The following is a 17,096-nucleotide window of genomic DNA, read 5'->3' as shown; positions in this document are numbered from 1 at the left end:
AGATACTATTGGGTTGCGCAACTTACTGCGATTAATCAGTGCATATATAGGCCCCAGGGGGACCTTGGATATCAAATGGATAGATGGCTGCTCCTAGGGGGAGATTTCACAAGAGCACTTTATACAAACCCCACCAAATTGAACCTGTCAGGCCCCACAACGCATGTGGACTAGGTGTGGCGGGTGTTAATGTTAATGTTAGTGGTGTTTTGTATAGCGCTCGGCTACTCCGAAGAGTGTCCCGGCGCTTTATGACCTGTAACAGAAACAAAGGGGCAGGCGAGAAAGAGGTATGGCCTACTGAACAGATAGCCAGGATTTCAGATTAGACTCAAATTGACCAGTATGCGGAAAGATGGGGATACTGGCCCTAATGGTCTACCAACAACCCTTTTGGCTCCCGACCACTTGTTTTGGGCTGAGGTAATGTCTCCATTATTAGGACTGTACCTGGCAACACCCTGTATCCCTGATTCTTGGAGGAGACCGGTTATTCAGCTGATTTTCAAGAGGGCTCTAAAGCTGACTCAAGCAACTATTGCCTCACAGCACTTATTGATAAAGATGCCAAGCTATTTACTCGCCTTTTGCTTGATGACTTGAAATCCTAGACAGATGACACAATTGTATCAGTGAGGCTTCAGATATAACTGTGGCACTACAACAAACCTGATGGCGCTAATGTGCGACAAAGTCTACAGGAGTGGCTCCACGAAGAGTCTTGATTGGGAGGATAAAGTCACATGGGCCGCCCACTCTGGGACACAGAATTACTTGGCAATCTCAGATATACCAAGGGCTTCGACCGATGGGACTTGATCGGCATTTCTTGGGTTGGGGATCTGTGGAGGGCGAGAGGGGTAGTCACTTTTACAAACAGAGTATGAACTTGTGAACATAGAGCACTTCAGATACATACAGATCAAGCATGCACTACAAGTGATGATCACAAAGGGGGAGAAGCCACCAGAATCCTCCCTATTAGAAGACAGAGTTTTAGACGAGTACATGCCGGAGAAATCCATTTCCTTGACACATATCTGAACCGGCTCCGAGCTAGGTGGGAACACGACGTGGCAGGACTGGATGATGAGGAATGGCTTGAGGCACTTGCTTCCCCAGAGAGATTGCTATCTCTTCTAGCCTGAGACTCATACAGCTGAAAGTGCTCCACAGACTTTATCTTGCGGGCCCTGCGATGGTAAAGATGGGTTATAGACCCAATCAGGTTGCATGAGGAGATGTGAGCAAGAGGGCACCTTCGTACATATACTCTGTGAAAGTACATATATTCAGACTGAGTTGACAAAGTGTATGGCGGAAGTGATGGATAATAAGATTGACCATAGTATAAAGATGTGCCTCCTGAATATGTGGGGTTGTACTGATTTAAATACCAAAGAGAGAATATGGGTGAATATGGGTGACACTTGGAATGATAATTGCTATACCGAAGATTGCAAGGCTGTGGAGGGCACGGGAACCACCATCACTTGCAGCATGGGAAAGAGACATGGATTGGGCATGTTGATGAATCCAGAGGGTGTCCCAACAAGTGGTCATAGATTTGGGAAAAATGGACGGGTACAGGGGAGGTATATGTGAGCCCTGCAGCAGAGAGAGGGGCAAGATCCGGGTTAGACTAAGTGTAAGTTAGCTGAATATATCACTGTCATGGAATGGCTATGATCGTGGTCTGTTGAAAGACGTCGCCGAGTGGATGAAGAACAGCCGACTGAAACTGAACTCAGACAAGACGGAAGTCCTCATCCTGGGACCATCGCCCTCCGCGTGGGACGACTCCTGGTGGCCCCCAGCCCTGGGCACCGCTCCCAAGCCAACAGACCACGCACGCAACCTGGGCTTCATCCTGGACTCCTTCTCGATGACCAGACAAGTCAACGCCGTCTCCTCATCATGCTTTCACACCCTTTGCATGCTTCGCAAGATCTTCCGTTGGATCCCGACAGAAACCAGGAAGACGGTCACCCAGGCCCTCGTCACCAGCCGTCTGGACTACGGAAACACCCTCTACGCCGGAACCACAGCCAAGCTACAGAAAAGACTCCAACGCATCCAGAACGCCTCCGCCCGACTCATCCTGGACATCCCCCGACGCAGCCACATCTCCAGCCACCTGAGGGACCTGCACTGGCTCCCCGTCAACAAGAGGATCACGTTCAGGCTCCTCACCCACGCACACAAGTCCCTCCACAACCTGGGCCCCAAGTACCTCAACAACCGCCTGACCTTCTACACGCCCACCCGCCAGCTATGGTCGACCAGCCTCGCCCTTGCCGCCGTACCACGCATCCGAAAAGCCACCGCCGGAGGCAGATCCTTCTCCTACCTGGCGGCCAAGACATGGAACTCCCTGCCCATCCACCTTCGGCTGACCATGGACCACCTGGCCTTCAGGAGACAACTCAAGACCTGGCTGTTCGAGCAGTAGCGAACCACCTCCCCCAAGCGCCTTGAGACCCTTCAGGGTGAGTAGTGCGCTATACAAATGGCATGATTGATTGATTGATTGTTGGAAAAGTTAACAGCTATGCACCCTTAGTCGCTTATGTTTGTAAAGTGTTTGCTCTGTGTAAACTTGTCATCAATAAAGTTATTTAAAATAATCTATATACCGGACTGGTAGCAATGCTTTGCAAGCTGTAGGGGTTGTCTTTGTCCTGTGATGGTGAAATGGCTTTACTTCCAGTCCGACCATATCAAGTACAGTCTCAGTAATAACATATGGCTTAGAATACACACCTAAGATACAGGATTGAAAAATGAAGACATAAGCTATATAGATTTTGAACACACATTGGCAAATCCAAAAGGTCTGGCCTTGACTACGAGTCTCTTGGCTTTGCCAACGCTTAATTTGTGACAGTTTTTAGCAAAACGTCATTGTTGGGCAAGTTGATGGGCTGTTGAGGGTGCCCCGCAAATAAATTGGCTAAAAAGTGTTTTATTTTATTTTTGCTATAAAAAGCACCCAGTGATATAACAGTCCCTGGCACAAAAGGAAACTATTTTGTGTGTTGAAGTGCTCCTCAAGAAAAGGCAGAATTCTGTCGCTGACAGCGACTAAGGAGTGAAAATAAGGAATTTGCATAATTTACTGAAAACAAATAAAAGAGAGAACTGCACACCTCTGTCTAACTCATCCATGAAACACACGCTTTATTTTCTTTTAAAAAAATCTTGGATTTTTTTGTTTTATTACCAGAACTATACATGATAGAAAATATCACATCCATCAACAATACTACATTGGGATTCAACGTATTATTATGCAGTGTTACAATAATGCAGTACAGTATCAGCATTTCTACCATCCCCTAATCCATGTATGCCAGAAACTCCTTTTTTCTGTATGGATGTTAATCAGGGGTATTACCTAAAGGGGCCCCCTCTCCCCCCATGTCTAAGACATAGTGCCAAAGACAGGGACCCCACACTTCACAGAACTTCCCCTTGCCTTATATTTAACTCTTTCGGCTACCATATAAAGGTCCTTTCCAACATTCCATTTCCTAAGGGTGGGTAGCTTGGGGCTAACCCAGTGCTTGGCGACATCGTGCTTCCACACCACAAAGCCCAGATTGCTAAAGAGAAGTTTATTACTGGGTACGTTTACCTCAATCGGTATCCCCAGTAGGACAAATTTGAGCTCTATTGGAAGGCTTACACCCAATATCTTTTTATGCTCCTCCACCACGAAATTCCAGTATGAGCTTATCACGGGGCAGAACCACAACATGTGTATGAATGACCCAATCGTTTCTCCACATCTCAGACAGTTAGGGGCCTCTACCCTACCAAATCTATGTATACGGGCCCTGACGTAGCATACCCTGTGCAGGAACTTAAACTGATTTAGTCACAGGGGAGACTTGATCGCCATCTCCTTCGGGTACATTAGGGCCACCTCCTTAACAGTGGTGTCTAATTCACCGACCTTGCCCTCCCATGTTGCCTTCAGTTTCGTCACGGTTACTGGAACATTGTTATGGATGGTCTTATATGTCCATGAGACGGCCTTCTCAGCGATCTTAACTTGGCGTAACCTCCCTTCCAGTGGCGCATACTCGAGGATGTCATCTAGTACGACCTTCTGTGCTTGCCAGGCATGTTGCAATTGTAAATATTTAAAGTATCATCTGCGATCTTATGGTAGGTATTTTGGAGTATTTAACCCTGCGCAATACAGAGGGATCTGAGTGCACCCCAGTTCAGCCCTCCAAATCTATAAATGTCTGTTTCAGTTCCTCCTTGTCTTGAACCTCTTTGTTCTTCTTATGAGCAATGATATATTGTGCCCTGTCTCCAAGTACCACTTTATAAGGCTCCCAGAGGAGCAGAGCGAATGTCACAGATTCTTTATTTTCATTAAAATATAGTTCAGTGTCTATTCTGATATTCCTGGCCACCATTTCATTCCACAGTTTCCAGGCATTAAATCTCCATGCATGCATCCCCCTACTTGTCCAGGCCCCAAAAGTCAGCCAAAGTGGGAAGTGATCAGACAGACCCCAGGCCTTATATTTGGCTCTTTCCAACCCTCTCACTTCGCTAGCCAGTGTGAATATGTAATCCAGTCTCAAAAACACCCTGTAGTAGTAGAAGTACATACAGTCAGTGGGGAGATGCTGGCACCAAAGGTCTGAGAGCCCCAAGGTCTCAGTGAAGCCCACTATAACGGTCTCCTTCTGAGAGCCATTAATCTGGCAGGAGTGGTCTCGGGCCAGGTCCATGACATCATTAAAGTTGCCCCCAATTATATGCACTGACGAGCCTGCCTCCAACAATATCCCTGCCACTGTGTCTAGGATTATCTTTCAGAGTCTCTGGGGCATAAACGCTGACCAGGGTAATGTCCCTCCGACCCCAGAGTCCCTTTACTGTCACGTATGTCCCATTGGGATCAGCCCATATTTTCTCTATGTGGAAGGTAGGGGCCTTCCTGACCAGGATGGCCACTCTACGGGATCCTGTGCTGAAAACCACTTGTGCCAATGTTGTGTATGCCCCTCTTCCCAGGAAACTGCCGCGAGAGCCTCGCAAATAAGCCTCCTGTAGGATGCCCACATCTGATTAATGTCTCTTAATATACCTAGCTACCAGCCCTCTCTTGACCTTCTTACTGAGCCCCTTCACATTCCACAACAGTATTGAGTATCTCCTGTCACCTTGCTTGCTTGCCCCCAGCATCTACATTACATGGTAATATCTGACCTTTCCACGGTGGGCCCCACCATCGGCACCTGCATAAGTCATGAACATGTTCCACTTGCAGCAACAACTTACCCTCTCTATCTAGATCTATCTAGACTCTTTGGGCCACTAACACAACTACGACTGGATCCTCCTGGGCTAAGTGACACCCTGCCAACTGTGTGCCCTGTGTTGCACTGACCCCTACTCCTACAACACCCTGGTGGGACTCGGAATACCAGGATGTATTGCGCTAATTGCCAGCAGCTGGTGCGAAGGGAGGCGTGTTCATTGCACTACAAAGCGCAGCCATGACCTCCGCAGCGCGGGATGCTCTTTGTGCCACTGACACAGCTGCGACTGGATCCTCCTGGGCTAAGGGACATCCTGCCAACTGTGTGCCCCGTGTTGCACTGACCCCTGCACTGACCCCTGCTCCTAAAACCCCCTGGTGGAACTCGGAATCACAGGGTGCATCGCGCAAATCACCAGTAGCTGCCATGAAGGGAGGCATGTCCATCGCACTACAAAGCGCAGGCTCGACCTCCGCTGCGCGGGACGCGTGCAGCCCGCGCCCAGGCAAAGCCAGGGCCAAGGGAAAGCCCATTTGCTCCCGTCAAAGCCCGGATAAGGCTGGGCTGGGCCCACTCTCTTAGTCCTGTTTACTGAACCAAACTTCAACGCTCACTTTCTTCTGGAACTGCTTTATGTGAACCATTGGGAGTTTCGGGAATCTCACCATGCAGCAAGTAAGATTCTCAACTTTTCTCTATACTACCTTGACTTGATTTGAGCATTATTGGACCATGGCTAAAGTAAGGCGGGTGGATCAGCGGGAGAGTACACCAATATCTATGCAGAACTCAACCTTTGACAGTTTTTTAACGCGAGCTGCAAAGGTTTTAGATAAAGAATATTTGTAGATCAACGCTGTCTATCAATAGGGGGGGTCTCTGATATATGTTTGAACCAGGTTGTAACAACTGATGGGCAAAAAAGGGCTACTATACCAGAGAGCCATATTTTAGAAGAACTGACAAACAACGTAGTTAGCCCTGAGCTGCCCTCCAATCGTTCTGAAGCAGTGACAGTACCTTGTCCCCCAGCTAAAAGAAAGAGGAAGCTTAAACATTTAGAGCCCGAATTATAGTAAATACCAGATCAAAGAGAAAACAGAGACAGGCCCCCACTGGGGATAGTAATAGGCCTATTGTTGTATCACCAGTTGAAATTAGCCCCTCTCCCATGATTCTGTCGCCTACAATCCTGTCCCCACAAGACATCATGCTTCTATTGGATGGTTTTGATGAAATAATGCAAAATAGACTACTACCCATTTTGAATAGGCTTGATAACTTAGAAAATAATGTGGAAATTGTAAAAAAGATATTCTCAACTCAAACCATGGAACCAATTAATCATGGTTAGGCTATCTGGTTTTAGGTTTAAACCTATAATAACCGATGAAACCCCACCGAAAGGAAAATAGCCATCACTGGTTTAAACATATAAACACTGAAAAAACACCTTTGTAACCACAAACTAATTGCCATACAAAGAAAGGAAAAGATGAGTGAAAGAGACATTTTTATTTCTTCCTGAAGGGGCCAATACAATGTTACTCTGTTATACAAGTTAGCATCAAGAAAGACTGGTCTACTATTATTCTGCTTGAGTTTTGTTGTTTAGGGATGTCAATAAAACATCATCTCTTCTTCCATCTGCTTTTTTCAGTTTTGTGGTCTTTGGTCTAAAGATGCAGTTTTGAGAAGCATGTTTTAGGCCTTACATGCATCTACGTATGTGAAAAAGTTGTATGATGGTCTGTCTAAATCGATACCTGAGCTGAAGTGCCTCCCTGTTAAGAGATCCTTGTCACTTGCTAGGTGGTATGCAGAAAGCATCTTTACAATCTTCAGAGTTAATGAAGAATGCTATTGACTTTGTAATCCATTCTGGTGCAGTAACAATGTATTTGGACCTCATATACCCTGTGCACACGCTTTCTATACACATGCACTATCAGTACAGAAAGCAAGCAATAATTAAAATTCCATAAACACCGGAAAAACACTGTTTCTGTTGTTTTTAAAGGCGCAAAAATGTGTAACCACTGATAATCACTGTTTAAGGTATTGAAGAAACCCCACCAGAATTTACCAAAAATAGAAACTGAAAACAGGAAAGCCTAATCATGGTTTATCAAGCTCTGGGTCTGTAAGCCAATGAGGAGATGATAAAGGGGGCGAAGCCAGTGGGAAAGTTAGCAATAAGGTTGAAAGGCACCATGGTAACTAAGTGCAACTCTGACTGAAGGCTAGTCAACAAACGAGTGACCAGGTCAAACTAGTAGATAATAGTAGGGATAACACCAGGCAACATAAATTTGACGGAAATACAGATCCTAAAAGCACTAGTTTGACACAGAATAGGAAAGACTTGGTTCCATCTAGGCAGTTAAATATACAATTGAATGATGCTCCTTTATGCGAGAGAAGCTACAATGATGTAACTCTTCATCTCCCCCCAGACTGCTGCCCTTACGCGGTGATCTTAACTAATGTACCACCACTTAGAGGAGAGAAAAAGGAATCTTTTATTCAATTAAAGAACAAGGCTTGTCACTGGCTCACACAGAATACTTATTTTTCTAGTTCCAGCATTCACGATATTTTGTACACCCGCAGAGTGCACTGGGTAGGACCCCTAAGGAAGACAACAAGGGGAGATTGTGTAGTGATTAATCGCAGATCACCAGATCTTGCAAGGCAATTACTCAATAGCTGGAGAAAACTACCCAGACAAGAACCAGAATATAAAATCGAATTAATGCCCCTTTGGCTTCTTCTATAGGCATTTTAAGCAGACAAGTCAAATCCCCAACAAATTGTCCTCCCATCTCATAACACAGTAATAAGGCAAGTCCACCTCCCCTGGAAGTCAGTAATATATTTGAAGCTTCCACTGACATAGATAGCCCTGACTGACTAAATCGAGGGAGAGGGGCCTCGGTAGATAGTGCAGCTATAATCACTTATGTTGAGGGAAACACATTTATTGACAACACAGTGGGTAAGGAGTAAGTTATTATCCCTTTCATAGGGCAAAACTCCCATGTAATCTCCCAGACACCAACAAATGTTAACTCCTTAATGAGCCAATGGCAATGGGGAAGTGAGTGTATTAATCAAGCAATACAGATCATATCATGTAATATTGCCGGTATTAAACCCTAATTAAGTAATCCGGAATGGGGCAGGATGGTTGATAGTTACCAAATATGTCTATTCCAGGAAACCTGGGCGACAGGGCGGGTACACAAGGTGGGGTTCACCACATTTAGCATTGAAGCCAGACCATCAAAGTTGGGATGCCCTGCAGGAGGGTTGATATTCTGGGTCAGTAAAACAATGAACTGTAAAATCAAGATCCTGAGGGTAGACTCTCGGGAGATTCTTGGTATTGATTTGTCAAGGTGAAAAAGGAGTGTCTAAATTAGACTGATTAATATCTACAATAGGTTCAGTAGCCGTTACAGGCCTTCAGAAACAATAACGTTTTTTTTTTTTGCAGAGTTTTATATAGCGCGAACTAGAACCGAACCGAATCAGTTATCAGAGCGCTTTACATAGCACCAGTTACATTACATGAGGACACACTTTCATTTTAGGCACGGGGAGATTAAGTGATTTGCCCAGAATCACAGGTGGTTTTTGGCGTCGTTACCGAGACTCGAACCAAGTTCCCCAGGTCCGAGGTCGAGCGCCTTAGCCGTTAGGCCAACCCCTCTCCCATTAGTTGACTATTTAGAGAAAAGTAGTGGAGCCCCTCCTCTCATTCTTGCGGGTGATTTTAACACAACCTATGAGCCGGTGGAGTATATCCAAGAGCTAGTGCAGGAAGAAGAGCAAGCTATGAGTGTTACAAAACGACTTAATCCTCCCATTAAAAGACTCACTAAAGTGGGTCAGCAGGTACTGTCCCTTACCGTTGCACATGGTGTGCGTACCTGTAATGGGCGGACACCGGCTGATGAGGCAGCAGAATTTACTTTTTAGAGGGGTAATACTAAAAGTAGGATAGACTACATCATGGTGGACCTTGACATGTGGTCTCATGTCAAGGATATGACTGTCTTAACCTGTGATGATAGTGACCACAATGCCCTCTGCTTGGAGTTAACTGATCTTCCAATCTTTGAGAGTCAACCCCTAACAATATAGTGCCTACTGTAACGACGAACAATATTAGACGTATTAAATGGCCCAGTGTGGTAGCTGGCGGGCAATCAATCACAAAAATGTATGAAGTGGCCCAGACCCTTGTGGTAGTTAGCAACTTAGATCACAATGAGGACGATCTTATCATAGCTAGTTACTAGAAACTGTCCAATAGCATTAAGCAATATTTTAGCAAATCTATTAGTTTTAACACTTTTAAACAAAGCATCGCCCCATGGTACAAAGAGGATTGTAGATTAGCAAAGGCTAACCTAACAGAAGCAGTAAAGCAAGGAGTTCAAGAGGCCATCATGAATAGTAGAAAGCTGTACAAGAGGGGGCAGACTAGAGCAAAAAAGACCGGGGAGGCAAATAACTGGCATACATTGGTTGAGGGCTCCAAACAAAAAGATAGGCAAACATTCTAGCACCAACTTGCTTAGGATTCAGTTAGGCAGGTTAGTGAAGATTACTTTTATATTCAGCCACAGGTTTGTGAAGATTATTTAAAAAAACTTTATACTAGAGAGGTCCCCCCCGCTTTAGAAGAAGAAACTATGGTAGCTGTAGGGGAAGTTACCTTGGCGCCAATAAAGGGAATTACTGAAGAGTTCTCCCTAAAAGAAATCATAGCAGCAATCAACCTACTCCAGGCAGGAAAAGCTCCTTGCTTAGATAGACTCTCAGGAGACTTGTATAAAGCCGAACCTAATATTTGGGGCCCTTTGTTTCAAAAGGTTTTTAACGCCATCCAGCGACATGGAAAGGAGCAGAAATAATACCAATCTTTAAAAAAGGAGAGAATGGGGACCCCTCAAATTATAGACCAATAAGTCTTATAGATGTCTCCCAGAAACTCTTTTGTAAAGTTATTTTGCTGCGTATCCAAAATTGGATGGTAGAGAATAATATTATCTCCCACCTGCAGACTGGCTTTAGGTCATCTACAAGCACTCTAGACCAGGCATTTAGATTTCTGTTATTAATTTGGACGGAAGTTAAGCTCCTGATGGGTCATCTACATGTTGTTTTCGTTGACCTTAAAACAGCCTTTGACTCTATTGATAGTAACAAAATGTGGGCCACATTGAGGAAACTAGAACTACCAAATGATCTTCTCAAGTTACTGGTCCGCCTGCATGATGGTAATTATGTGAGAATTAGGTGGAAGTCAGATGGCAGCTTTCAAATAGTATTGCAATATCCAAAGGGGTATGCCAGGGGTGCGTGCTTGCCCCAACTCTATTCACCCTGTACATCAATGGGTTGATCCACGAGCTATATGACTGCGGAGGCGATCCTCCTAGACTAGCGAGCAGTCCCTTACAGTCCTTGTTGTTTGCAGACGACACACTCCTTATATCTAAGTCACCGAAGGGTATCCAAAACCCCATAAATAAGTTTGCAGAAGCTTGCAAAGACCGGGGCCTTGAAATTAATTGCTCCAAAACTAAATACATGGTCTTTAACCCCCTACAAAAGTTCAAAGGGGAAGTTGATATTGGGCACCCAACAGTTCAAAGGGGAAGTTGATATTGGGCACCCAACAATTGGAACAGGTTACGGTTTGTTGACTACCTGGGAGTCAGAATTAGTGACAACTTAGCATGGACTCCTCAAACTCAAAAGAGTGAGTCATCACTTCAACAAGTGGACTGCGCAATAGCAAGGAGGCTAAGATGTTCAACCTATCACCCAATATCTCCTGTATTGGAGATACATAGGGCCAAAGGACATGGGGCAGCTTTGTACGGCGTCGAATTGTGGGGTTTGGAGAACACTAAAAAGTTAGGGGTAGTGGAAAATAAATTTCTTAGGGCAATACTTAATGTCCCAATCAATACCTCAACTTTACCACTGCGCCTCGACTTAGGAGTTAAATCTATCTCGCACTTTGCGGTCCTTAGAGCACTGATGTTTTAGGTCAGAATCTGGGTTAATAATACAGAGATTCAAGTAAAAGAGGCAGTGGTGGAACAATTAACCCTACAAAAACAGAAAGGTGAATTGCTCTGGTTTAAGAGGGTTAGAGAATGACTGTATCGCCTGGGCCTGGTTATGATGTGGGAGGCCCCTGGTTCTATTACAGAAAGAATGCCCCTCCCTGCTAAAGAAGAGTCATTGGGATTTCATCAATTCCTCCAGCAATGAAACAGTAGTACGTGGCACTTTAACTTTGCAATTTTTAAATGTTAAGCGCTATTTTAACTTTGACATGTTCATGGATGAAATTGAACCACCACAGGCACGAGCACTTTATCTTCAGTTTAGGCTTGGGACCTTACCGCTAAATGTTTGGAAAAGAAAATGGGTCAATGTTACAACCACTCATATATGCCCCATATGTCTGTCTGTTCAAGAGACAATTGAGCACTTCTTTTTTTTGTGTCCTGCGTACAGTAACATAAGGAAAACTGGATTATCCCAGCCTGCCGATTGCTTTCATGCCCATCGGAAGCATTACGTATATTTCGATCGGATATAACACAACAGCTTGTCTTTGCAATTACAAGATATTTGTTATATGCCTGGTGTTATACGCCCCGCTGTGAAACATTGCCATGGATGGACCTATTTAAACATGTCTTTTTAATGTCTGTATAGCTATTTTGGAACTGTAAATACTAAACTTTTTATAATACTGATTCTGTTTTAGGCAGGGTTTCAAAACAAAAACTTGATGAAATTTTCTAATTATGTACTATGGGATAATGTGTATTTGTATTTTTTCTTATGCTGTTTTTATGATCATGCTATTGGTCGATTAATAAACTACTACTATTATAGTCTCTAACTTCCTCATCACTCCACTCACCCTTGCCTCCCGCACATTTATCTCAATTTGCCAACATGGTTACCTTGTAGCGGATCAAGCCAGAGAGGTCTGTAGCCCACCCTTCCCTGGTTTAAAGATCTCTCAACAACTTTAACTAGTCTTCCTGCTGATCTCTGAACCTTTAGAATGAGACTTGGTGGGAGAAAAACAACAAATAAGTGAACTAAACTGTCCCCTCCTTACATGTAGTTGGGGATATCCGAGGGTGAGGGGGCCTGAAGCATGCCGATCATTCTCCTCCAATACTCCAGCCAGCTCGATCAGCCCATCAGGGATCTCCCTTGTCATGTATGGAGTCCACTGCAGGTTAATTATTGCCTCCATTAGTGGGTGGTGAATGTCAGAGTCTATTGAGCGTTCACGGTCCAATTGATCTGACGTGGCATCTTTCTGCGACTTGTCTCCCTTGTTTATCTTCGGTCGTCTCCGGGCTTGTTCCCCCCTTCGTATCTGTCGAGAGCCTAGATCCAGAGGTTTGCCTTCTTTGCGGGAGGGGGTTCTTTACTCGTCTTTTATTCACCGCACCCCCACTGCACCTTCTCTCTAACCTCTGAATGTTGGACTTGGCTCCATCTCGTGTGGACCTCGAGTGTCTCTTTCTCTGCGCCAGATTGGCCACTCATTCAGCCAAGCCCAAGACACACATAATTGAGTTCAAGCAATATCTAAAATGTTCACTTTCAGCATGCTGCAAGATGTCAAATTGGGGGTCATAAGAATAGTGACTGGACCTCCACAAAAGTATAACCACAGCACCCATTCAGCCTCTATTACCTTTACATTGATACTGCTGCCTGGTGTGAGTGTTTTCCGATTAGCTACTGTGATTCCTGGCTCCATCTTGTTAGCCCATGCTCATTGTAGTACTAAGCTGTACCACTTCTGATCTATTTAAACTCCCTTTCATGCCCGGCAATTGTATGCCAAAATTCACAAATAGATTGCTCAGCAGCAAAAGTTCACATTCTAGTGACCATTTGATGGTCGAATGTGCTCTCTCTCACTGGACCTGTCGGCTCCTGCAACATCTCCTTGTTATCGGTTTCAGTCACACGATCTCCATCGGTCTGTGGTGTCTCTCTCTCCGAGAGCACATCTCCCTGCACCTGCGTAAGCTACACTGGCTGCCAATCCACAAAAGGGTGGAGTTTAAAGCTATGACTCTGGCCCATCTGCCTATCTTTCCTCGTGCCTTACTCCCTACAGCAACTCTCGAAATCTTCGCTCCAATTCCAAGATATTACTGCTAACCCCCAGATTTAAAAAAGTTCGCTCCGGGGAACGAACATTTCAGGTGTGCACTTCCATCCGCTGAAATAAACTTCCGCTCTCCCTGCGCATGATCCAAGAAGAAATGTCATTTCGAAAATCTCTTAAAACTTTTCTTTTCTGCTAACTCCTTTCCCCACTAAGATCTAGTATCTAGAGCAATAGCGCCGGGACACCCCGTTGGGGTAGCTGTGCGCTTTATAAAACACACAAATAAATCGGTGTCTATATGAAATAGGTTTACAAATTTGTCTTGCGTGCGGGATGAAGTAGCATTTCTGTTTAGTAAGGTGGAGAAGGAACATCTGCCGCCCATTTCTATGAATTCACAGTAGTAATCATTTTTATTTTTGCATTATAAACTTGCTCAGGATTCAAGTAGGTATGTGTTATTTTTTTGACACTTTCTACAACATGTCATATTCCTCTGATGTTTATAAATTATGTTTTATTATATGTGACCTTTCGAAATCCTGGTGGATAATTTCAAATTTTTATGGAAATCTGGTAAAACCACTATATCCGAAGAGTTCATCAGCAGGAGCGAAAAAATTGGGGATAGCATCGCCTCTTCTGTCATAGGCCATCTACTTATTGTATTCAGCAACTAGGACAAGCCCCTGCTGCTGAGGGTCCCACAACCTCCTATCAGTCTATGCCTTAATATTCTTTGCTTGATGTTATCGTTTATCTACTGGTAGGTTACTTTACTCTTTCTGACCGCCACCCACTCAGACAGTGATTTCTACTTTGGGGTGCTTCTTAGCAGGGTGTAATCTTTTCTGCTGCCACAGAGGCCTCCAAATGCACTAGCGCTGCATGGAAACTTTCCTCCTTACTAAGCTCTATTCCCGAGGTAAAATACAATCCGAGGCCCTAACTTTCCCACACCATCCTGCTCTGTGCACTGCACTGTCCCCAAAGAGCAATGGAACAGCACCACCGACCACAAACTATACCTACCTGCATTCATTCACATTGATCACCTGCCCCATTTAATTAAAAACAACAACGTGTTAAGATGGCAGCCACAAGAACGTGCGTTTATGCTAAGGATTCCCACCCCATATGTTTCATCACCCCCTGCTGTCTGCGTTTTAAGCTCGGGGCGGGGAAATAGCAATGACGTCTCTGCCATGTTCAGCTGTCATCGCGGTTTGAAATTCGAAGCTGCATTTACTTCACAACGTTCTACAACCCTCTCCCCTGCTGGGAGACAATACACAGCCGTTCGGCCCTCTTCCCTGCTGGGAGACAACATACATGCCTTTTAGTTTCTATTTGTAAACCACGCATCCGGTTTTGAAAATAATTTTCCAACTGTCAGCGAATATGAAAATATGCCTTTCAAATATTCTGCATATTTGAAGTTACAGAGCATTCTTTTTAGAACTACTATGCTGTGAATCAACAAGTAAAGAAAAGGACTCCTGGTAAGGCGTGTCTTTCATTCATTGCTTTCCAATATCCTTAACCATGCTGCACTCTGACATCCCGAGGCATGCTCCGACTGTAAAATAATGCGTCACCTCTAGAGAAAGGCCGACTTTAACCTGCTTGGCAGGTTTTTCGACTGCCCAACATTTCCCGCCCGCCTTGTCCTGTTGATAAATAGAACTCCGCTGTATCATTTTACATGCCTAGTGCGCCTAACAACAGTGAGGACATGGCTGCACAAACACAGTCCTGCAGGGGAAAGCGACCAGCATGTGTGGAAGGCACACAGTTAGGCTTGAAGGTCACGTGCTCCGTTAAATATAGACTTGTATAAATGAACTTTGTTACAAAGTATTCGTTGAACACAGCGAGTGTGCTGGGGCTATTTTCAAAGATACGACGCACAAATCGTTGACTTTATCTGTGTTTAAAGCGAATAAATATTGTAGTTTCGCTAGATATTAAACACCAAGAGATACAAACATAAAATTAAGTATTTTAAATGTATTCAAAGGTATTCACACACATTTGTAGACCTATTTTTTGTAACTCGAAGTAATGCGAACTTCACTAAACAACTAAATAAGTTCCAGTTGTTTCAAACTGAAAATAGTTTTGTAAGAATTGCGAGTCGTCTTGTTAAAGTCGTTTAAATTAAGAAAAACAGTGTCAAATAAGCAAAGGCTAGTTTGCGACGTGTACAAAAGGTATGCTTACCTGCTGGAGCATTTCCTCGGCGGCATTAAGTTTCAGGTGGTGCTCATCGACACACGACTCCAGGTCCCGGATCTTCTCGCCCTGAGCCTCCACCTGGTCTGTGAGGACGCTCACCTGCCAGCGAAGAACAGACACGTTAGAAAACAGGGCCGTCAGGCAATAACTGCAGCAAAACAACAGCCAGCCGAGCCTGTGTGCTTCCGAAAACGCACTGTTGTCAGGAGCACAAAAGTAACCCTTCGAAAAAACACCCTTCCAAGAGGACTGCAAATGTTTAATTTACTGTCAGAAATACCATCGCAAAACAGCGCCGCCGGTGTTGTAAATTCACCTAAGTACGTTCAGGTATTTTCGTGTCAGGAGCAGTGTTTCAGCAGCTCTGCAGCAGCCACTTTCAAGTACAAATAAAAAACACAATACAACTGTTCTGCTCGTGCTAGCCAATTGCCTGAGTGCTAGCAGACACATCCGAACAGCTTCCCTGTCACTGCTCCTCTCAGCAGCCGTGAAAGAATGCGACCTGCTGCGGGCATGTTTGAGTTCTGGCAACACAGCCCTCCCTCCTGTTCTGAGCCTGCAAGCTGCGGCATGACCGGGAGATATTGAGTACAGAAGAAGAGGTGTGAGTTTCATTGGGAGATACAAAAGAAAAGCTTCACTGACTCGCATAGTCGTTACATTTGCCTCACTAGCCCTGAAAGGCGATCGTTCGTGGGTTGTAACAAGCATTGTTCATTGTTTTGATCATCTGGCTTAGCCTGGGTGACCTGGTGAACTACGACTTAGCCCTAGCATTGGATCTTATCGCACTTCAGCCGCTTTCAGTTTCGATTTACATCTACACCAGAGTTTCTATATTTGCCATTAAAGATCACCAACATTAATGAGTTGGTTATATAAGAGCCCAAATCTCAAAACATAATGGACCGAATCTACAAGCTGCATTTTGTAGTAGGTAAAGTAGTACTACAGTGGTGTACTACTTACTACAAAATGCAATTCACTTAAGTGTAAGTTGAATCAGTTCTCCCAGAAGTTCTTCAGACACTCATATTGCTCCTATAGTATCGTAGGGAAACTAAGTAGTGGATTTTAAGCAAAATTATTTATCTATGGTCTTCTTTTATGTACCTATGATACTATGGGAGCAATAAGAATGTCTGAAGAATTTCTGGGAGAACTGATTCACCTTAAACTTAGACTTCAAAGTGATACTACTGCAAAGAAATATTCTCTAGGAGTATACTTAGGGATTGTATGAACCTGGACAATGTAATGTCACTCCCTTGGTTATCATATGTAAGGAACACCTTTTGTAAGATAGAACTAGAAGAATATTATAATAACCCAGAAACTATGCAGAACAACTGGAAAATTATTATTAAAAATGCATACCGTATTGA

The 17,096-nt window shown here is 44.3% G+C and overlaps 1 protein-coding gene across 15 annotated transcripts in view; it reads right to left on the bottom strand.

Moving 5' to 3' along the window:
• PPFIBP2 (PPFIB scaffold protein 2) overlaps window positions 1-17,096 on the bottom strand; it is a 1,415,596-nt gene that overhangs the window by 567,344 nt on the left and 831,156 nt on the right. For 14 of the 15 annotated variants that reach the window (XM_078680889.1, XM_078680890.1, XM_078680881.1 and 11 more), the window contains one exon: window positions 15,694-15,807. In XM_078680889.1, coding sequence (XP_078537015.1) covers window positions 15,694-15,807 — 114 coding nt within the window. Of the gene's footprint in view, window positions 1-15,693; window positions 15,808-16,024; window positions 16,157-17,096 lie in introns of those variants that run through there. The other variant, XM_078680891.1, reaches the window with a different exon arrangement.

This window comes from Lissotriton helveticus, chromosome 3_1 (genome assembly GCF_964261635.1).
Source record: "Lissotriton helveticus chromosome 3_1, aLisHel1.1, whole genome shotgun sequence".
Lineage (NCBI taxonomy): Eukaryota > Metazoa > Chordata > Amphibia > Caudata > Salamandridae > Lissotriton > Lissotriton helveticus.
This window is presented reverse-complemented; position numbering and strand designations above follow the sequence as displayed.